Source organism: Neovison vison, chromosome 12 (genome assembly GCF_020171115.1).
Source record: "Neovison vison isolate M4711 chromosome 12, ASM_NN_V1, whole genome shotgun sequence".
Lineage (NCBI taxonomy): Eukaryota > Metazoa > Chordata > Mammalia > Carnivora > Mustelidae > Neogale > Neogale vison.
This window is the reverse complement of record NC_058102.1, coordinates 135027213-135050760: the sequence shown is the minus strand read 5'-3', so window position 1 is coordinate 135050760 and position 23548 is coordinate 135027213. Positions and strand designations below refer to the sequence as shown.

The 23548-nt window shown below is 38.1% G+C and overlaps 1 protein-coding gene across 1 annotated transcript in view; it reads right to left on the bottom strand.

The window, feature by feature from the left end:
* Positions 1–23548, bottom strand: part of LOC122891190 (ankyrin repeat domain-containing protein 26-like) — a 131633-nt gene that overhangs the window by 47092 nt on the left and 60993 nt on the right. The window contains exons 21-23 of the mRNA XM_044226681.1: positions 12389–12556; positions 10479–10512; positions 9981–10122 (exon numbers count right to left, since the gene is read on the bottom strand). Of these exons, the coding sequence (XP_044082616.1) occupies positions 9981–10122; positions 10479–10512; positions 12389–12556 (344 nt within the window). The remainder of the gene's footprint in view (positions 1–9980; positions 10123–10478; positions 10513–12388; positions 12557–23548) is intronic.

The window sequence follows — 23548 nt, the reverse complement described above, 5'->3', positions numbered from 1 at the left end:
TATTTTTAATTTCTTGAGGAATCTCCACACAGTTCTCCAAAGAGGCTGCACCAACTTGCATTCCCACCAACAGTGTAAGAGGGTTCCCCTTTCTCCACATCCTCTCCAACACATGTTGTTTCCTCTTTTGTTAATTTTGGCCATTCTAACTGGTGTAAGATGATATCCCAATGTGGTTTTAATTTGAATCTCCCTGAGGGCTAATGATGATGAGCATTTTTTCATGTGTCTGATAGCCATTTGTATGTCTTCATTGGAGAAGTGTCTGTTTATATCTTCTACCCATTTTTTGATGTTTGCCTGTTTTGTGTGTGTTAAGTTTGAGGAGTATATGAGTACTTTTTGCATATCAAAGACTGTATGTTTTCACATTCACTCATTCATACATTAATCAAATATATATTGAATGATTTCAATATCAAATATATTACTGGGATGCCTGGGTGTCTCAGTTGGTTAAGCATCTGCCTTCAGCTCAGGTCATGATCCCAGGGTCCTGAGTTCAAGCTCTACATTGGGCTCCCTACTCACTGGAGAGTCTGCTTCTCCCCCTGCCCAGCTCCTTCCCCGGCTTATGCACTCTTTTTTTTTTTTTTTTCAGGTCATGAACCATTTTATTCCAAACAAGACAAAAACAAACAAACAAAAACACTACTTTTTTCAATAGGCTTTCTTTTTTTCAATAGGCTAGATTTAATTTGCTATTTTAATTGGAATATTCATATACCATAAGTACAGTAGATTATTTTTAGAGCTGATTTGATTTGGATGTTGTCCTTTTCCAAGTTTCTTTATAGGGTTATGCTAGCCTCATAGCTGTGACTGTATCTTGGAAACTTAGAAGATTTTATGTTAGATATTCTGATACTAGAGGAATCATGTATACCTATTTAATCAGTTTTTTTAATTGGTTCTTACTTTATTCAGAAAATACTCTTTCAAGATTTCAGCCATGCTTTAAAGAGCTGAATATACACACACACAATACAGTGCTGAATGTAAAAAGCATATAAAAACCATTTCCCATGTCTTACTAAAGTAGAATATATGTGTACCCATTTAAAAGATATTTAATAATGCTCTTCCACATTTTCAGATATAGTATAAAAAGCTGAATATACACATTTCCTCATCTTACTAAATTAAAAATGTACACACACACACACACACACACACACACACATACATTTTTTCCCCAGGACTCAAGTCTATCATAAAAAATTGAGTATAAACTTAAAAGAGATATGCATGAAGTTTGTTATTTTACTCAAAATTCAGGGGCAGGGCAGCTCTGCATCGTTTCCTCAGTTCAACAACGTCAAGGATACAGGTAATTCCAATCTATCCTGCATATCAATCTCAGCCTTTCACCCCTCCGGTAGCAAAATGGCCACAATTCCGGTATAACACAGACATACATCCTGTATATAAGAGGACTATTTCCTCCTATTTTGTTGGGCAAGAAAATTTAACCTGAAGCCTACTTGCAGAATTTTGCTCAGATCTTGTATGGCTAGGACTGGACATACATGCCCAGATGCAAAGCAAACTAGGAGAGCAAGACCTAGACTTTCGATGAGCAGCGGACAGTCCTGGCAAAGGGAGAATGGCTAACACCAACAGATAGGCAACCAACAGTGTCTGTCACAACAATATTGCCTTTTTTCTTTAAAACTCCTTTTTTTAGTTACATTTCCTCTCATTCATGATGCTTGAGGGTTTTTTCCTCCCACCTCAGGAAGTTTTCAAGGATTGTTGTTGTTGTTGCTTTGTTTTTGGCTTTGCTCTTAACTGGTTAGTTAGAGCTTTTCTACACACTAGAGCTGACTGCTTATTCATTCCCTCTCTCATTCCTCCGATTTCAACAAGTGTTTCCAGGGAACCTATTAGAACAGGCTGTGCACCAAGTACAGTGCACTTACAATGAACCGTGGCCATTAACTGTCCAAATTTTCTACACATATTAAAAGAAGTTAATTTTCCTAAGGATAGCTCTATTGCATCCTACAACTTTCAACATGGAGTTGTTTGTCATTCACTCCAAATTGTAACTTGCCTTGATTTTCTTTCCCCTAGTGAGGCAAGAGGGCAAGGTGAACAAAAAGTTCGGTTTTCAATTGTTCTCCAGAAGGAATTACCTGACATTCAAAAGATGATAGAAGATGCTCCCATAGTCATGGTACACATAAAAGCCTTCCTCTCATATGATCTCTATCCACAAATATGAAAATAAACAGAAGCAGCTATTTAACTCACTTTCAATATGAGCCATACAATATTCTTTGGGATTTAATGTAATTATTTAATCTTATAATGCTAGTAAGATGGTGCTAACATTAATTTATAACTGAGGAAGTTTAGATCTAGTTAAGTAATTTGCCCTAAAAGGCAAGTAAGACTGAGCATTGCTTAAATCCTTTACCACTCTGCCTCAGTTTAAGTTAATTTTAGAGGAAAAGCTTGCAAATATTTAAGATCTGAGTGGGATGGAAGAATCAGCTGCATTTTTAACATTACTGCAGTCTTCCTCAAGTATGAAGTGAGATGAGTAATTTGTTGGCTAAAGCAAATTGGTCTCCTATATTTAAGATATTTATATTATAAATCCTCTTGATTTCCCCCAGGCCAAATGACCTTGATGTTGTGAATTGTTGGTATGACAGTCTCTGACACATTAACTGCCTTCCAAAGCCTTCCCACTTTCCTTACATTCAAGGAGTTTTTTCACTTTTGTATCAATTGAACCTTGATATCTAATAAATTTTGAAACATAAATAGAACCCTCTCAATCCCTAACATTTATAAAGTATATCAACATTAACACATGTCAAATAAATTATGGCCCTCAAATAAAGGCCCTGTATCCACAGTGTAAGCTCCGATATTAAGTGATTTTCAAAGGCTATCCCACATTCCTTAAAATCACAGGGGTTTTCGTGTTTTACTAGTTTGACTTTGCAGAGGTCCATAAAATTTTGAGTCTTCCCACTCCACTTCATTCACTCCTCTTTCCTGTGTGAATTCTTTGATGTTTACTAAGGTGTGAACCACGAATAAAGGCCTTCCCACATTGCTTGCATTTGTAAGGTTTCTCACCAACATGAATTTTCAGGTGTCGATTAAGTTCTGAGCCACGACCAAAGGCTTTTTCACATTCCTTACACTTATAGGGCTTTTCACCACTATGACTTCTCTCGTGATGAGTAAGTTCTGACTTTCGAATAAAGGCCTTCCCACATTCCTTACATTTATGGGTCTCTCACCCGTGTGAACTTTTTGATGTCGAATAAGTTCTGTGCTACAAGTAAAGGCCATTTTACATTCCTTACATTTATAGGGTTTCTCACCAGTGTGAGCTCTCTGATGTCGAGTAAGTTCCGAGCCACGACGACAGGCCCTCCCACATTCTTTACATTTATATAGTTTCTCACCAGTATGAACACTCTGATGTCGAATAAGATGGGAATCAGAGATAAAAGCTTTCCCACATTCCTTACATTTATGAGGTTTCTCACCAGTATGAATTCTTTGATGTAGACTCAGTTGTGAGGCACAACTATATACCTTTCCACACTCCTTACATTCATAGCGTCTCTCACCAGTATGAATTATCTGATGAAGACTAAGTTGCGTGTTGTAACAGAAAGCTTTCCCACATTCCTTACATTTATGGGGTTTCTCACCAGTATGGGTTCTCTGATGTCGAAGAAGATGTGAGGGACGGGTAAAGGCTTTCCCACATTCCTTACATTCATAGTATTTCTCATCAGTATGAATTCTCTGATGTAAACTAAGTTGTGAGGTAGACGGAAAGGCCTTCCCACACTCCTTACATTTATAGGGTTTCTCACCTATGTGGATCTTTTGATGTTTCCTAAGTTGTGAGTTAGAATGAAAGGCTTTCCCACATTCCTTACATTTATAAGGTTTCTCACTAGTATTAATGCTCTGAGGTTTAGTTGTTTCAGAGCCATGGATAACAGCACATTTCTTATTTTCTTTACTTTTTTTGCTTTCATGAATTCTCTGATGCTTAATCAAGTCTGACTTACTACTAAAGGCTTTCCCACATTCTCCACATTTAGAGTCTTTTTCCTTATTACGATTTCTTTCATGTTGAAAATGGTGTGACTGGCACCTGGAAGTTTCCTTACATCTCTTGCATTCGTAGGTTTTCACTCTGGTGTGAACTGTCTGAGGCACTCTCTGAACTGTGTTCTGAGTGGAAGTGAACCTTTCCTCAGAGGTTATAACAGGTTGTCTGAAATGTCCCTCCTGTTGTTTCTCCAAGTGGCATTTGATTTCTCTGCTATTTCCAAACCTAGTGCACTCAAGGCCGGAGCTTGTGAGTCTTTTTATCTCCAGGGGCAATGATTTAATTTCATAACTGTGCTCCTTTGGACATAAATTCTTGGTTTCTCTTCTGGACTCCCAATCTGGGGACCATTCTTTTTTATCCTGATTTTTAACCACCCAGGGCTCCTTCCCCTGCTCCAATAAGGAGATCATATCTGGCTTAGAATCAGAAAGTCCCAGTGAGATCTCCAACATTACATCACAGTACAAACCCTTCTGGGCAGAGTGCAAGCATTCCCACTCCTTTTGAGAGAAGTAAATGGCCACATCTTTGAACGTGAAGCCCTCTGCCATGACTTTTGATGTACAGTGGCTTTTCTCTCCTCTTCTGGATTCTTCTTGAACTTCTCCCGGGTCCTCACACACCAGTCTGGTCGAATCCGCAGGCGGACCGCAACGCCCCAAACCCTCGTCGCCAAACTCCCGCCAACTCACTAACCGCCAGCCAACTTCGGGAGGAAGTGGCAAATGCCGCAGAGCCCTCAGGAAAATGTAGTCCCGAGGAGGAAAAATCCAGCCAGAGCCTGGCGGGTACAAGGTTTCACCGCTCAGTGCGCGTCGCGTACTTAGCCTTCAGGCCAGTACTGACGGCCCACGCTAGCCTGAGCATCGTGAGGACCTGGGCGAACCGACAGGTCCAAGCAGCAGGAGTCGTCTGCTGGGGGGGAGAGAAAAAAAGTTGTGGACCGTGGAGACTTCTGGGAAATGTAGCCCACAGCGGAGGAAAGGGTGGGCTGGTCGGCCACCAGCACAACCCGAGTCCTCAAAGTTAACCGGTGAGCAACAGTCCTCGCTGCAGACTGCGCAGCGCACAGAGGCGGGAAGTTCAAAGCCGGGAAGCAGACGGTTCAGAGTTCTCTCCGCCAGGAACCGCGCTCTGAGAGCGGGATCAGAGGGGACGACTCCCCGCTACACCATGAATTAGGAGTCCTCCCGGACCCGGGCTATTCAGTCCGCCCCATGATCCTGCCTGGTGGAGTTTGGGTGCTCAGGTTTCAGTTGAGAATTCATCCCCCAGTCCCGGGCGCCACCAGAAAGTGCAGTACTCCCTTAGTCCATATGCTGCAAGGTAGCAGCCCGGCATCCCGACCTTTCCACCCAATTCTGCACTCTGTCTCTTAAATAAATAAAATTTTTAAAAAAGCAAAAGCTATTACACTAAGCTCTGCAGATCTCTGGCTTTTATTTAGCTTAAAGTCTAGTGAAGGAGAACACAATTATGAATTCAGATAGTTCCTATAATAAAAGAGTTCTATGATCACATAACATAACTTGATCTATGGTAAGAAGGGAAGATTTCCCTGAGGAACTATTCTGAGAAATGAAGGAGGAGCGGGAAGCATGTGAGCAAACGAGGAAGGAGAGCATTAAAGACAGTCTACAGCATGTGACAAAGTTCTATTGCAATCTGCTTCTGGCCAAGATAGAGTAACAGGTACTGATTCATCTTCCTACCTGAAAAAAAGCCAAACAAAAACAGGTAAAATACACTTTAAAATCATTTTCAAGAAAAAGGAATCCAGGCAATGAAGGACAATGAACCCTGAAAACACAGGAAGTTAGCCTAACACATACCTGAGCTCACTGCCTTGGGACAATTTCCAGGCCATGACACAGGTGAAAAAACTGAGATAGACTCCACCAGACTCCCTGAGTTGAGGTGATGAAACTGAGTCTGGTGAAACCAAGACAGATGAGATCAGCGGTCAAAGCACAGGTGAGGAGAAAGCAGAAGAACGAACGAACCCTGGAGATCAGAAGAGTAATAACCAATGCATGCCCGTAAAGAAATCTCCTGCGACCAGGGGAAAGATCTGTCTAGAAAGAGCAGAGGAAACCCTTCCTGGAGCTCACATGGCACCAGGGGCAGTATCTATCCCCATTAGCCATGCTGGAAAAACTCATAACCCACAGCACAATGAATAGAGTTAAGTAGGTCGTGCCTCAGCAGTGGGGAATTATGAGCTCTAGGCTGAACACTACTCTGGATTCACCTAACAATTCATAAGAGCAGGATGGGAAAGGATCAAACTGTTTGTCATTAACTTAGCTAGAATTCCAAAGAAAGCATAAAAAGGTAAGTGGAGGCGTAGAAGCTAATTTTTAAAAAAGCAAATAGCACTGACAGAGATGTAAATTATGTCAGACATGAAAAACACACTGGATTGGAATAAACACATATTAGACAGCTCAAAATAAAAGACTGAAATTTGACATCGGAAAACTGTGAGAAAACTTCAGGTAACTAATATACAATTCCCCAAAGAGGCAGAGGAAAGGAACTAGAAAAAATATTCGAAGAAAAAAACAACAGGGTCACCTGAGTGGATTCGTCAGTGCGTGTCCACCATCAGCTCAGGTCATGATCTCATGATCTCAGGGTCCTAGGATCAAGCCCGGGATTAGACTCCCCCGATTAGAGGGGAGTCTGCTTCTCCCCCTCCTTCTGCCACTCCTCCCTGGCTCCTGCACTCTTTCTCTTTCTCCTTCTCTCTCTCAAATAAATGAATACAATCTTTTTAAAAAAAGAAAAGAAAAAATGGCCAAAACCTTTCTAAACTTAATGAAAACTATAAACCCACAGATCCAGAAGGATCTGGCTAGGAGTGAAGAAAAGGAAGTAAACCTTTATAATTTTCTTAAACGACATATGATGTGTTATAACATTACTAGATGGAGGACTATGATGCTCAGGTCATATACTTTAGACTCTAATCACCAAAATAGCAAAACTAAAGAGTTATAGCTAGTAAGCAAAATACATACATACACATACACACATAAATAAAACTAAATCATAAAAATTACTTGCTCAATCTGAAAGAAATCAGAAAAGAAGAGAATGGAATGAAGAGCAGAAAGGACAAATTGAAGTCAAACAACATGATGACAGATTCAAATCAACTACATCAATAATCACATTAAATGAAAATGGTCTAAAAGCCTCAATGAAAAGGCAGACGTCAAAATGGATAAAAATGGAAGACCCAGCTATCTGCCACCTATTAAAAAATGCATTTTAAATGTAAAAACTGCAAATGTGTTAAGAGGTCAGAAATATGACAGACCACACTAACACTGGGCAAAAGAAGGCTGAGCCTGAGTGGTTACATTAATAGCACACAAAATAGATTTCAAAACAAAAAACATTAGCAGCAATAAATAAGTTCATTTAATAATGATAAACCAGTCAACTAAAGGAAGCATAATAAACCTAAATGTTTATGCATCTATTAACAGGTTCAAAATACACAAAGTAAAATTGACAGAACTTCAGAGGAACAAGCAAATTCACAATTATAGTCAGAGATTTCAGTAGGCAGAAAATCAGCAAGGACATAGTAGACTTGAATGCCACTGTTCTTCTCAAGCATCCATGGAACACTTGCCAAAAGAGATGATATTCTGGATCATAAAATAAATTAAAATAGGAGGGGTAAGTCAAAAGAAATGAAGTCATAAGAGTGTATTTTATGACCACAAAGAAATCAAATTAGAAATCAAGAATAAAAATATCTCTGGAGAATACTCAAATATTTGCAAACTAATTAACACACATCTAAATAAACCCTGGGTCAGGGCGCCTGGGTGGCTCAGTCAGTTAAGTGTCTGCCTTCGGCTCAGGTCATGATCTCAGGGTCCTGGGATCAAGCCCCACACTGGGCTCCCTGCTTAGAGGGGAGTCTTCTTCCCCCCCAGCTCATGCTCTTTCTCTCTCTCTCTCTCTATCTCTCTCAAATAAATAAAATCTTTAAATAACCCCTGGGTCAAAGAAGTAAAGAAAAAAGAAATTAGAAAATATTCTGAACTGAATGGAAATGAACATAGAAAACATATGAATTTCTGGAATCCTGCAGTAGCAGCACTCACATGAACATTTATAGCACTGAAAGTATGTACTAAAAAAGAAGAAAAGCCTCAAACTGATGACCTTTGGCTCCACCTTAAGAAATTAGTAAAACAGTAGTTAAAGAAAAAGTTTGATAAACTTTGGTTATATAGAAAAATCTGAAAGAATTTTTTAAAAAGATACTAAAACTAGTAAGTAAACTTACTAAGTTCAAGAATAAACCTGGACCATACCCTGTATCATAACTAAAAAAGAATTCAAAATGGGGGCGCTTGCATGGCTCAGTCAGTTAAGTGGCTGCCTTCGGCTCAGGTCATGATCCACGGGTCCTGGGATCGAGCCCCATGTCCAGCTCTCTGCTCAGCAGGGGGACTATTTCTCCCTCTCCCTCAGCCTGCCATTCCCCCTGCTCATGCTCTCCTTCTCTGTCAAATAAATAAATAAACAAATAGAATCTTAAAAAAAAAAGAATACAAACTGGATCTCATTAGTCACAGATAGAAATGTAAGACCTAAAACTATAAAATTTGGTTATTCAACTGCAAAACTTCTAAAAGAAAGCAGAGAGAAAACCTCTGACCTTGTGCTAGGCAAAGATTTCTCATATAGGAACACCAAAAGCAAAAATTCATAAAAGAACAAAGATATAAACTGGACTTCATCAAAAAAAAACTGCTCTTCAAAAGATACTGCTGAGAGAATGAAAAGTCACAGTCTGGGAGAAAATCTTTGCAAAAAAAAATACAGGTGATAAAGGAATTATATCTAGAATATACAAAGAATTCTCAAAACTCAACAGGTAAGAAAACCCAATTTTTAAAATGACAAAGGATTTGGACAGTTCAAAGAAGATATACAGATGGCAAATAAGCCCACAAAGATATGCTCAACATTATAAGTTATTGGGGAAATGTATATTAAAACCATAATGATACATACACTACAGACCCATCGGAACATCTAAGATTTAAAAAACTGACAATACTAAGTGTTCATGAATATATAGGGAGAAATCAGAACTCTCAGACATTGCTGGTGAGAATTGAAAATGGTGCAACTACTTTAGAAAACCATTCAGCAGTTTCGTAATGAGGGAATACAAAGAGACACGAGACTTAAGGGTTATTACCTGCCTGAATTACAGTTATGGTTTCATATGCATATACCCCTATGTCAAAACTATCAAATTATACACTTTATACATGTGCAGTTGTCCTAACTTAAGCTGTTGAGGGGGAAAAAGCTCTATTGTAAGGAAAAATATCTAAAACAGTGGCTGAGATATGGACAGAAGGATATGAAACAATCCAAGATTAGGCTGAGAACTGTGGTCTTTCACCCCAGAATGATGAGAAGTAATAGCTAAGCTTTAAACAAGGGGGTCACGTGATGAAATATAAATTTTTTTTAAATATATGGTAACTATGGTTGCAGAGTAGACCAAGATTCTGGGAGGTGGAATGACAAGGAAAACAGTCCCAAGGTTGTTTCAGTATTCTAGGACAAAAACAGTGGTAACCTGACCTTGGGTGAAGGCACAGAAGAGGAGAGTTAACACACATCAGGTGTGCCATTCCCATGATGAAAAGCATAGTGGAAATTATGGCTCTTTGCTAAGAGTATTCAACATTTCTCTATTTTCATATAAAACGTATTTCTGAGATGAGTAGCTCTATAACACATCAGAGTTGTATGGTACAGCACTAGACAAGAAGTGCACATATTACTATAGTAATGTACATACAAAGGCTTCATATTTACACAATGGTCTTACCTTTACAATCCATGGCATGCTGTTCAATTAGCGACATGCAAATCATATGATTAGAGTCAGGCATGTGGAAACCCTCCAAAATTGTTTCAGATGACAGAGTTAAGACACCGAAGTCATCCATAGAATCAATTTGTTTTTTGACCTACAAATAAATAATACTACTTCAAAATGTCCCCTAAATATTGATAAAATATACTGAATGTAGAGAGATGATAAATACCCATATCTCTTTATAAGAGCAAAAAAAAAAGGTACTTTCAAAAGGACTGATTTTTATCAAAACAACCTTTATCAATAACTAGTATTTCTGAACAACTTTTTCAAAGTATATGTCTGTACAACAAAGGCAGATTTTCTCTTTTTTCACTATACCTTTCCTAAACTAATTTTTTTATCATGGAATAATATTTCCGATAAACATTATTTATCAAAATAACATAATAAAATAAAAATTTAAAAATTAATAAATGAAAAAAATTTTCCTATATATGTATTTACCTCTTCCTTGTCACTAGATGTTTTCTTTGAAGATCTAAAAAAAAACAGTTCTTTTCAGGCAAATATTAAATACTTAAAATATAAGGAATTTCTAAATCATATCTAAACTATATTATTAATAATGTTAAGAAAGCATTAAATTTAAATCAAACTGAGCAAAGGAAAATCATAACGTTACTTGCATTATTTGATATGATGAAATATACCACATTTTTGTTGTCATTTTCAATAAAAACAAGCTTTTATTGGTTCTGAAAACTATTTGGAAAGTGCAAATTAAGTTCTTATATGGAAGAAACCCTTTTTTAATAATCATGATATTAGTGTTTTGAGGATCTATTGTGTAAATACTATGCATTATTATGAAAACTTCACATGTTTTAAAGCTATTTTAAGCCTCACAACAATCTTACAAAACATAGGTAATTATATTTGGTATTTTACACAGGAAGAAAATGAGGCATAGAAAAAAGTAACTTCCCAAAGCTGGTACAGGTGGTCAGGAGTAGACCCAGGATTCAAATCCAGGAAATGTGCCTTCAAAACACGTGTTTTACAGTATATGGTGAAAGTAATATTTAAGTGTTTTTAAGTAATCTGATAGCAATTGAATCTATTAGTATTCCATTTTTAGCTATAGTTGTAATAATAATTCATAAATTTTAACCATTTTTTAAATAAAAAGACTTCATAAGTAGACAATATTGAAAATCTACTTTCAAACAACTCAAGATTTGCTTCTTCTACAGAAGCTGATCAATGGGCATTTGTTTATTCCCAAACAGACACTTATTGAGTATACTATATATGTGTCAATGACACTGTTGGTACAGGAATCTTCGGCTTTTGTAATTTAGAACTTTATAAACCAAAAGTAATAATCTATGATAGATTGATAAATATGATAGATAAAGTCTTTCCCCTTCCCCCAGAATCTAAACAAATGTTAAGTAAATATAACCAGATAATTCAAAGTCCCTAATAAATCCATAACCATTCATGATACTGTCAAAGGCACTGAATATCTAAAATTATCAAGGAATGGGGGTGCCTGGGTGGCTCAGTGAGTTAAAGCCTCTGCCTTCTGCTCAGGTCATGACCCCAGGGTCCTGGGATCAGGCCCCGCATTGGGCTCTCTGCTCAGCAGGGAGCCTGCTTCCCTTCCTCTCTCTCTCTCTACCTGCCTCTCTGCCTACTTATGATCTCTGTCTGTCAAATGAATAAATAAAATCTAAAAAATATTTTTAAAATAAAATTATCAAGGAATGATTTGTTCTATTCAGAATGGCCTAAGGTTTGTATATTTACTATTATATGTATAGTTTGAAATCCACGAATGATAGTATCTGCATATTCAATTTTACGAGAATACTCCACTGTGGAACCAATTCTGAATAAACAATTTCTTGACACAAAACTACATGAATAGGAGTACTAAGGACAATTACTATATCATCTTTAAAAGAATGTAATACAATCAATAAGCTTTCTAACATTTGGAAATGTGAACAAAATTTAATTAAATAACCATGCCTATCTCTATTGGATCATTTCTGGGAGCATACAAAGGTATTCTAAAAGCTCCCATCTTAAAATTAAAAAATAAAAAAAAATTCTTTTGAACTCCACATTCTTTTTCAGTTATCATCCATTTCTCTATTACCTTTCCCCATAAAAATTCTCTAAGAAGTTCTTTATACTTATTCATTACAGTCCAGCTTCCATGGTGACTGTTGAAACTGCTCCTTCTCAAAGTCACTTGTCCTCATCTTAACCTTTCAGGCAGTGTGTCAGATATACTTGAGTATTTCTTGTCTTCGCCTGTACCTACACTGCAGCATTTTATTTCCATAAAAAGTAATCACTGTTAAAATTCCTTCAGAGGGAAATAAAGAATTTATAGATTTTACCTTCCTTCATCCTGATCGGTTCCACTTGAAGTGCTGTCATTATTCATTTGCAGAGGACAAGAAGTTAGACAAGGGGCTTTCTCAAACCTTGATGTAATCACAGATTCTTTTGATGTTTGTTTTCCTTTATCCTTGGCCCTTCCTTTTTTTATATCCAAAGCAGGATCACTATTTTTAAAAATCCATTTAAAATATCCATTAAAAAGCTAATGTTTTCGGGAGCCTGGGTGGCTCAGTTGGTTTAGCCACTGCCTTTGGCTCAGTGGCCTTCTCCCCTCTTATGCTCTCTCTTACTTTCTATCCCTCTCTCTTAAATAAATGCTCGACATTTCTCTTATACCATACACAAAGATAAACTCAAAGTGGATAAAAGACCTCAATGTGAGGCAGGAATCTATCAAAATCCTAGAGGAGAACATAGGCAGTAATCTCTTCGACATAGGCCACAGCAGCTTCTTTCAAGACATGTCTCCAAAGGCATAGGAAACAAAAGTGAAAATGAACTTTTTGGGACCTCCTCAAGAAAAAAAGCTTTTGCACAACAAATGAAACAATCAACAAACAAAAAGACAACCCATGGAATAGGAGAAAATATTTGCAAATGACACTACAGACAGAAGGCTGATATCCAAGATCTAATAAAGAACTCCTCAAACTTAACACACACAAAACAGAAAATCACATCAAAAAATGGGCAGAAACATGAACAGACACTTCCTCAAAGAAGACATACAAATGGCTAATGGACACATGAAAAAATGGTCATCTTCACTAGCCATCAGGGAGATTCAAACCAAAACCACATTGAGATACCACCTTACACCAGTTAGAATGGCCAAAATCAACAAGACAGTAAACAACAAGTGTTGGAGAAGAAGTGGAGAAAGGGGAACCCTCTTACACTATTGGTGGGAATGCAAGTTGGTGCAGCCAGTTTGGAGAACGGTGCAGAGATTCCTTAAGAAATTAAAAATAGAACTTCCCTATGACCCTGCAATTGCACTACTGGGATTTTACCCCAAAGATACAGATGTAGTAAAAAGAAGAGCCATCTTTACACCAATGTTCATAGCAGCAATGGTCACAATCCCCAAACTGTGGAAAGAGCCAAGATGCCCTTCAACAGATGAATGGATAAAGAAGATATGGTCCATATGTACAATGGAATATTATGCCTCCATCAGAAAGGGTGAATACCCAAATTTTTTATCAACATGGACGGAACTGGAGGAGGCCATGCTGAGTGAAATAAGTCAAGCAGAGAGAGTCAATTATCATATGGTTTCACTTACTTGTGGAGCAAGTAATAACATGGAGCACATTGGGAGATAGAGAGGAAAAGTGAGTTGGAGGAAATCGGAGGGGGAGACAAACCATGAGAGTGGTGGACTCTGAGAAACAAACTGAGGGTTTTGGAGGGGTTGGGGTGGGGGGTTGGTTGAGCCTGGTGGTGGGTATTAAGGAGGGTACATATTGCATGGAGTGCTGGGTGTGGTCCATAAACAATGAATATTGGAGCACTGGGAAAAAATTAAATTTTTAAAAAATCCTTTAAAATTTTTTTAAAGGATTTAAAAAACCAATGTTTTCTAATAATTTTACTGGTAAAGAATAAAAAACAATTTTTTGTAAAATTCTGCTAGCCATCTCAATTCATTTATTAGTTCACAGAACAGTTATGAAGTCCAATCATATATAAGCAAATACACATCCCTTGCTTCAAAGATTGATAAATATACAATTACAATACAATGTCTTTGTGGCAACAAAACAGCTGTGGACCTCTTTGTAGGAGCTGTGGAACCAAGCATCATAAACCAAGGGACCTAGGAAAACTCTTGCCTACCCATGCATCAGATAACAGACACACTCACTACAGTCCCAGCTATAGAGGCAGCAATAGCCCACAGACTGGCTCCAGCCCCTTCCTCTCAACCACATCTGGGAGCCCTTGGAACACACCTAGATAATCACCCATTGAAGAGAGAGCCTTTTTGGAAAACTAGATTTCCTACAGTAAAGTTCCAGCACACCACTAGAGCAAAAACAAAACAAAACAAAGCAAAACAGGTTTGGATACACTGGAAAGGTAGTCATTAAAGACTATTTCAAATGCAAAGACAGCAATGTAAAACTTCAAAGAATATAAAAAGTCAAGGAAATATGATACCACAAAATGATCACAATAATCTTCCAATAATTGATCTCAAACACATGAAGATCAGTAGTTTATCCAAAAAAGAATTCAAAATAGAAGTTTTAAGTAAACTCAGTGAGCTACAAGAAAACACAAAAAGCCAATTCAGGGGTGCCTGGGTGGCTCAGTCTGTTAAGCGCCTGACCTTTGATTTTGTTTCAGGTTATGATAGCAAGGTCATGAGATCCACCCCTGCATCGGGCTTATGCTCAGTGCAGTCTGCATGTCCCTCTCCCTCTGCTATTCACCCAGCTCACACACATGCTCTCTCTAAAATAAATAAATAAACAAACAAATAAAATCTTAAAAAAAAAGCCAGTTCAATAAGATGAGAAAAATACTAGAAGAACAAAATGAGAAGTTTAATAAAGAGTTGGAAGGGCACCTGGGTGGCTCAGTCGTTTAGGTGTCTGACTCTTGGTTTTAGCTAAGGTCATGACCTCAGGATTGTGGGATTGAGCCCCAGGTCTGCTTGACATTCTCTCTCCCTCTCTCTGTCCCACTCCCAACCTGATCTCTTTCACTTTCTCTCTTAAGTAAATAAATAAAATATACATTTTTTAAAAGAGCTGGAAATAGTTAAAAAATAACTAAAAAATTCTGGAGCTGAATAATATAGTGAATGAAATGAAAAAAAGCAATAGAAATCACTGACAGGGGTGCCTGAGTGGCTCAGTTGGTTAAGCGTCTGCCTTCAGCTCCCGTCATGATTTCAGGGTCCTTGGATCCAGCCTGGCATCAGGCTCCCTGCAGGGAGCCTGCTTCCCCCTCTCTATCTTCCTGCTTCTCTGCCTACTTGTGATCTTTCTTTCTCTGTCAAATAAGTAAAAATAAAATCTTTTTAAAAAGAGAGAGAAAAGAAAAGAAATCACTGAGAGGAAAATGGATCAAAAAAATCCTGTGAATTTAAAATTTTCAAATTTTAGAACTTTCAAATTATCCAATCAGTGGAGAACAAAGAAAAAAGAAAGAAAAGAATGAGAAAACCCTATGTGATTACGGGATACCACTAAAAGAAACAATGTGTAAATTACTGCAGTTCTGGAAGGAGGAAAAGGGAGAAAAAGACATAAAGCTTAAAGAAGTCATGGGTGAGAACTCTCAAACCTGGGGAAACATTTGGAATCCAAGTTTATGAAGTTCAGTCATCAAAAAACTAATTAAAGAGATTTTCTCCAAAACACATTATAATAAAACCATCAAAAATCAAAATCAAAGAGAGAATCATAAAAGCAGCAGGAGAAAAGCAGCTTGTCACCTACGAGTGAATCCTCATAAGGCTATTAGCAGTTTCTCAGCAGAAACCTTATATGCCAGGAGAAGAATGGGATTGTATATTCAAAATGCTGAGAGAGGGGCTCCTGGGTGGCTTAATGGGCTGGGCCTCCACCTTCAGCTCAGGTCATGATCTCTGGGTCCTGGGATTGAGCCCCACATCAGGCTGTCTGCTCAGGGGGGAGCCTGCTTCCCCCTCTCTCCAGCCTGCTGTTCTGCCTACTTGTGATCCCTCTCTCTGTGTCAGATAAATAAAATCTTTAAAAAAAATGCTGAGAGAAAAGAACTGCCAACCAAGAATACTTTACTGAGCAAAATTATCCTATAGAAATCAATCAAACCAAATCAGTAAGTTTGATACACATTAACAGAATGAAGGAGACAAGATGGCGGGGAAGTAGGAGGAGGCGCCTTTTTAACCTGTACCCCATAGTGAGCTGATTACCTACCAAGGAACTCCAATCACCCATGAAATCAGCCTGAGATCAGAATTATACACGTCTGGATCTCTACAGGGGCAGAAGACGCCAGTGGGCAGGTAAAGCAGAGTGGGAACGGCGGACTGGTATTGGAAGATAAACAAAAGGGGAAGGGAGCCACCAGAGGTGACCAGTTGGAAAGTAATACCCCAGTCCGAGAGTGCCCTGTGTCTGGGGACCAGCATTAACTTGGGAGACTGGCTGAAAGCACTCAAAAAGAGCAAAGGATCACAGGGGACAAAGTGTAGGAATCGGGGTGGCTAGGGACAGGGGCTTAAGGAAAAAATAAGATAAAAACAGAGATGGAAGCAAACCGTAAGGGACTCTTAACTAGAGGAAAGAAACAGGGCTGCTGGTGGGGAGGTGGGCAGGAAGATGGTCTAACTGTGTGGTGGGCATTAGGGAGGGCACTTATGATGAGCACTGGCTTTACATGCAAGTGATGAATCACTAAAGTCTACCCCTGAAACTAAGAATACAATGTATGTTAACTAAGTTGAATTTAAATAAAATCTAAAAAACAAAGCAGAAACAAGTAACATAATGAAAAAGCAACCTACAGAATGGATGAAAATATATGTAAACCACACTATCTAAAAAAAGATTAATATGTAAAGTATATAAAAAATTCATACAATTCAACAGCATAAAAACAATTCAATTAAAAACTGGGCAAGGCATCTCAATAGACAGCTTTCCTCAGAAGATATTCAAATGGCCAACAGGACCAAAAAAGGGGCTCGACATCACTATTCTTCAGGGAAATGCATATCAAAACCATAAAGATATACCTATCACCTCACACCTGTTAAAATGGCTTACATCAAAAAGGGAAGAGATACCACTGGCAAAGATGTACAGAAAAGGGAATCCTTACACACTGTTACAGGACTGTAAACTGGTACAGTCACTGTGCAAAACAGTGTGGAGGTTCCTCAACAAACGAAAAAATAGAACTATCAGAATATCCAGTAATCCCATTTCTGGGAACATTCTGACAGAAATGAATCAGTATCTCAAAGAGGTATCTGTGCCTCTACATTTACTGCAGCATTATTTACAACAGCCAAGACACGGAAACAACCTATGTGCCCATCAGTGGATCCACTGATTTTAAAATGTGGTATACATTTACAATGGAATATTTTTAGCCACAAAAAAGAGGGGAAACCCTGCCATCTGCAACAACATGAATGAACCTTGAGGGAATTAAGCTAAGTGAAGGAAGTCACGCAAAAAGATAAATACTCTATGATCTGACTTACACATGGAATCGTGAAAAAAAACACATTTATAGATTTGTGGTTGCCAGGAGTAGGAAGCTGAGGGAAATGGGTAGATATTGGCTAAAGGGTACAAACTTCCTGTTACAAGATTAGTAAGATCTGAGGATGTAAAGTACAGAATGGTGATTACAGTTAATAATACTGTTATATATTTGAAAGTTGCTAAAAGAGTTGCTAAAAAAGAAATGATAATTATGTGAGGTGATAGAGCTATTAACACTATTATCATTTTACAATATAAAAGTGTATGAAAGTAATACAGGTATACCTTACACTTACACAGTTATCTGTCAATTATACGTCAAAATATCTGGACAAAATTCAACAATACTCACATGTCAAAAATAGCAATAATGTGATTAATTTTGTTTGAAAATAAAATTATTGGGGGTGCGTGGGTGGCTCAGTCAGATAAGGTCTGCCTTCAGCTCAGGTCATGATCTCCAGGTCCTGGGATCGAACCCCAAATCAGGCTCCCCACTGAGCTTCCCCCTCTCCCTTTGCCCCTCCCTCCTGCTCATACTCTCTCTCTCACAAATAATTTCTTTTTAATTTTCTTAAAGAAAATGATTTGGTAACTTTTGTATACTTTTAGCTTACTATTTAATCCTAATATAAAAAGCTAGATTTACTAATACAAAATTATAATTATTTTTTCATGGACTAAATGCATGCAAGAGAATATTATTAGCATATAGCTACATAAACTCACAAAAAGACTACATTTCCCACAAGAGATTATTAATTTAGGAATTGAACATGAGCCCCTAAGAGCACTGTAAACAAAAACAAAGCTAGCAATTATTGTTTTAAAACTGTTAAACAGATAACAATTCTAGTTAAAATTTAACATCCAAAAAAGTAGGATCTTCCTGAAAACAATTAGCTGCAGCGTCATGGAGCCATTGCTGTGGTGTGCCAGCCTTAGGGCAGGAGAAGGGAGAGCAACCAGGCAGGGGGCCGAGGCCCAGCGACTGCCATGCTCCCCTCCCCTAGAACTGCCCAGCCTGGCGCTGCCGCCACTCTCAGGTTGGGAGAAAGGTGTTCTCAAGAGGAGGGCGAGCCCTGGACTGGAGAAGCACTTTTCCTCCTCCAACTACCTCCTGACTGGCAGTGCCCCCCTCAGGGACAGATCCCCGTCTCGCTGACCTGTCCTCACCTCTGCACTGACCTTGGCGATATGCTGAGGCCCAGCTTGGTGTTCCCTCTCATCTGAATCAATGGTGACATGTGCTTTTTATTTCTGCCCCGAGGGGTCAGGAAGAGTCTTCTGGAAGGTTTTGCCTTGGACATTCATAATCCAGCTCAGAGGCCTTGCCCTGCCCCTCCCTCCCTGCCCCCAATCACTGCAGTGTCCAGCCCAGTGTTGAACAGATTGTAGTGTTTTTTCTCATTACAAAGAAACAGACTTTAATTGGTAAAAAAAAAAAAAACCATCATATTTCAGTTTCCTTAATAAAATATAAATGAAGTTTGTGATTCCTTTGATCCATTTTACTATAATTAAAACGAATATCCAACTTTTGTAGCAACATGGACGGGACTGGAAGAGATTATGCTGAGTGAAATCAGTCAAGCAGAGAGAGTCAATTATCATATGGTTTCACTCATTTGTGGAGCATAACCAATAGCATGGAGGACAAGGGGCGTTAGAGAGGAGTAGGGAATTTGGGTAAATTGGAAGGGGAGGTGAACCATGAGAGACTATGGACTCTGAAAAACAGTCTGAGGGGTTTGAAGTGGCGGGGGGGGGGGTTGGGGTACCAGGTGGTGGGTATTATAGAGGGCACAGCTTGCATGGAGCACTGGGTGTGGTGAAAAAATAATGAATACTGTTTTTCTGAAAATAAATAAATTGGGGAAAAAAAAAAAAAGAAAATTATAGGAAGATAAAGCAAATATTACAAACTGTTAGCTTTTAAACTGGGTGGGGGTTGGATGGTAAATGCATGTTCATTATCCTTTTCAACTTTTCTGTGTTTATAAGTTTTCATAATGACAAGATGGGGAAGTTTAATGGGCAGTTTTCCTCCTGTTACCCTTTTGATAATTTCTAATAAAGAAGAAGTGTAGATAAAAAAAAAAAAAAAAAAAGAATACCCCCCCAAAAAAAAAAAAAACTAACATGAATACCAGTAAAAGAATAAGTAGAAAGTAACCACAATATTGGGCCCCCAAAAAATTTAAAAAAAATGCATACAACTGACAAGTTAAATTGTCAGAAGGGACCCATGACAAACTTTCCTTTTGTTTAAGTGAGAATTAGTATTATGTTAGAAACAGTATATGCAGTTTAAACCCCATTCACTCAATAAACATATATTGAATAGAACTATATATGCTAGAACATTTTCTAGGCACTGAGAACATGGCAATGAACAGATAAAAATCCTACTCATGAGTGAAGTAAATACAATAAACAATAAACTACCCAGGCAAAATAGACAGTAGTAGAGGAGAAAAACTAAAGCAGAGAAATCAAATTTTGATGTGCTATAGGATAACCAAGAAATCAGGGTATTTCCTGAAATATAGAATAACCAAGAAATCGGGATAACCAAGAAAGGCCTTAATTTTTTTTAAGATTTTATTTATTTATTTGACAGAGAAAGAGATCATAAGTAGGCAGAGATGCAGGCAGAGAGAGAAGGGGAAACAGGCCCTCTGCTGAGCAGAGAGTACTATACAGAGCTCCATCCCAGGACCCCCGCATCATGACCTGAGCTGAAGGCAGAGATTCAACCCACTGAGCCATCCCGGCACCCCGAAAAGCCTTAATTTTTAAGCAAAACTTTAAAAAAAAAAGGAAGGAGCAAGGAGCAAGCAAGCTGTAAGAGTATTGTTGGGAAAAGCACTCCAGACAGAGTCAACAGCAAGCAGAGAGGTATGCTCAAAGTGTTGATAGTGAGCAAAAAAAAGAGAAAGAATGAAAAGAAAAGAAAAACATTCAGTGTGCCTCAACAGAGTGAAAAGGACAGAAAATAGGAGTTCAAATCAAGGAGAGGTGGTAAGCAATAGGGAGAGACCCGAGATGAATGGATCATACAAGGCTTTGTAGGTGTTAGAAAAAACTTCGGCACATACTCTGAGTGAAATCGTAGACAATTGGGGTTTGAGCAGAGGAAGACATAATCTGACTTGTGTTTTAAAAGATCCACTGTGTTTAGAATTAATGGAAAAAGAAAAGGCAAAAGAACAAACAAACAAGAAGACCAATTAGTTAATTATTACACTTATATAGACAACAGATGACGGTGGCTTGGTCATGGAGGATGTGTTTGGCTTCTGGATATATTTTGAAAGAAGACCTGACAAGATTTGCTGACAGAATAGATGGGACATGTACGAAAAAGAAAAAGACAGGAGTCAAAGATGATACCAAGTTTTTTGGCAGAGCAACTAGAAGAATTGTCATTAACTTAATTGGGAAAGACAAGAAGGGCAGGTATAAGAAAGCATATCAGTAGTTCAATTTTGGACATGATAATTTTGCAATACCCAATAACTATCCCAAAGAAATATCAAATAGGTGGTTTTGTATGTAGGTCTGGAATCCCACAGAGAGATGTGGGCTGGCGATACAACCTTGAGGATCATTAGAATATTCAAGATAGTAAAAGTCAAGAGAAGGAAGATCAAGGACTGATTCCTGGAAGACTTCAATGTGGAAGAGGTGGAGAATGAAGAGAAAGAAGCAAATCGGGCTGAGATGTACAGACTAGAAAGGCAGTGGGGAAACCAGGTGAGTGAGTGATATTCTGAAAGCTAAACGAAGACAGAATTTTGGAGAAGAGAGTTTTCCAATGGGTCAAAGATTGCTGATAGGTTAAATAAAACGAGATCTAAGAAATTATGTCTAGATTTATTAAAATGAAAATCGGTGGTAACCTTTGAAAAGTCAATTCTGGAGTAATGGGAGTGAAAATTACTAGTGAGAATTCAATAGTGAATGGGAGGGAAATAAGGATCACTGAGTTTACATGGTTCTTTTAAGGATTTCATAGCTAAGTGGAATGATCATAGATGACTTAATTTTCTTGTTTAGTTCAATCCTTACACAATGATGATGTAGTATTTTTGTAATATCTTGAAATTTTTTAAATTGCATATATGTAGCACTATTTTTTTTTAAGTGCCTGACCAAGGGGATGCCTGAGTGGCTTAGTCGGTTAAGTCTCTGATTCTTGGTTTGGCTCAGGCCATGATCTCAGGGTTGTGAGATCAAGCCCTGCACAGGGCTCTTCTCTCGGTGCCAAGCTGGCTTGTCCCTCTCCCCACCACCACACCTCACCCCCCACTCTCTTTCTAATATAAAGAAAAAAAAATCTTTTTAAAAAGCCAGACCAAGGAATTAAATAATTCATGAAATTATACAAGCAAAAGGCTCCTTAAACATTTTCTAGATATATAGTATTATATAACCTGAATATCATTTTTCTCATGCTTGGAAAGACCACAGAAAAACTCTAAGTTCCAACAGCAGTATTTCATGCTTGATAAAAATCATCTAACTCTAGGGTATCTTCTACTATCCAAAATCATTAGTCAGATTAAAATTCTGTAAGGAAAGTACAAGGGGTTTAGAATGTAGAAAATATTCCTATTTTGTAAATTGAATTCTCATAAATTCTATAATTTGAAGTTACTATTGAAAATTTTGGTGGGGTGCATATAGAAATAGATTCTCTTTAAAAAGGAAGGATAATAGCACGCATGCATGGTACCTTAAGAAGATGATTCAACACATTAGCAGCATCTTAGTTTATAGCACAGGGGTCAAATGAAAGTTTGCATAGAACATGGGACAAGTTGCCATATGAAATCTCTTGGTAATATTCAGATCAATTTGAGGGTCCAACATTTGAGCACTCATGCATTAGGAACCAAAACCAAAACCTAGTGACTAGCAATTTTGTTGGTAATAAGTGTGCCAGTATAGCAGGTAACTTCCTTTTGCAACACATCAGATTTTAAAAGTATTCTATTTTTCAAAAAAAAAAAACTCGACCATTCTCCTAAACCATAAACAAAGATAAATTCTAAATGGATGAAAGACCTCAATGTGAGACAGGAAACCATCAAAATCCTAGAGCTGGCAGGGGGGTGGGAGGTTGGGGTACCAGGTGGTGGGTATTATAGAGGGCACGGCTTGCATGGAGCACTGGGTGTGGTGAAAAAATAATGAATACTGTTTTTCTGAAAATAAATAAATAAATAATAATTTAAAAAAAAAATCCTAGAGCAGCCCATAGGTAGTAACCTCTTCAACATCAGCCACAGCAAATTCTTTCAGAACATGTCTCCAAAGGCAAAGGAAACAAAAGTGAAAATGAACTTTTGGGACTTCCTCAACATAAAAGGCTTCTGCACAGCAAAGGACACAGTCAACAAAACAAAGAGACAACCCACAGAATGGGAGAAGATATTCACAACTGACACTACAGATAAAGGGCTGGTATACAAGATCTATAAAGTACTTCCCAAACTCCACACCCAAAAAACAAATAATCAAGTCAAAAAATGTGCAGGACTACAGACCCATGAAAAAGTGCTCCACATCACTCCATATCAGGGAAATACAAATCAAAACCACAATGAGATACCACCTCACACCAGTCAGAATGGCTAAAATTAACAAGTCAGGAAATGACAAATCCTGGTGAGCATGCGAAGAAAGGGGAACCCTCCTACACTGTTGGTGGGAATGCAAGCTGGTGCAACCACTCTGGAAAATAGCATGAAGATTCTTCAAAAAATGAAAAATAGAGCCACCCTATGACCCAGCAATCGCACTACGGGGTATTTACCCTAAAGATACAAATGTAGTGATCGGAGGGGCACAGGCACCCGAATGTTTATAGCAGCAATGTCCACAATAGCCAAACGATGGAAAGAACCTAGATGTTCTTTCAAGATGAATGAA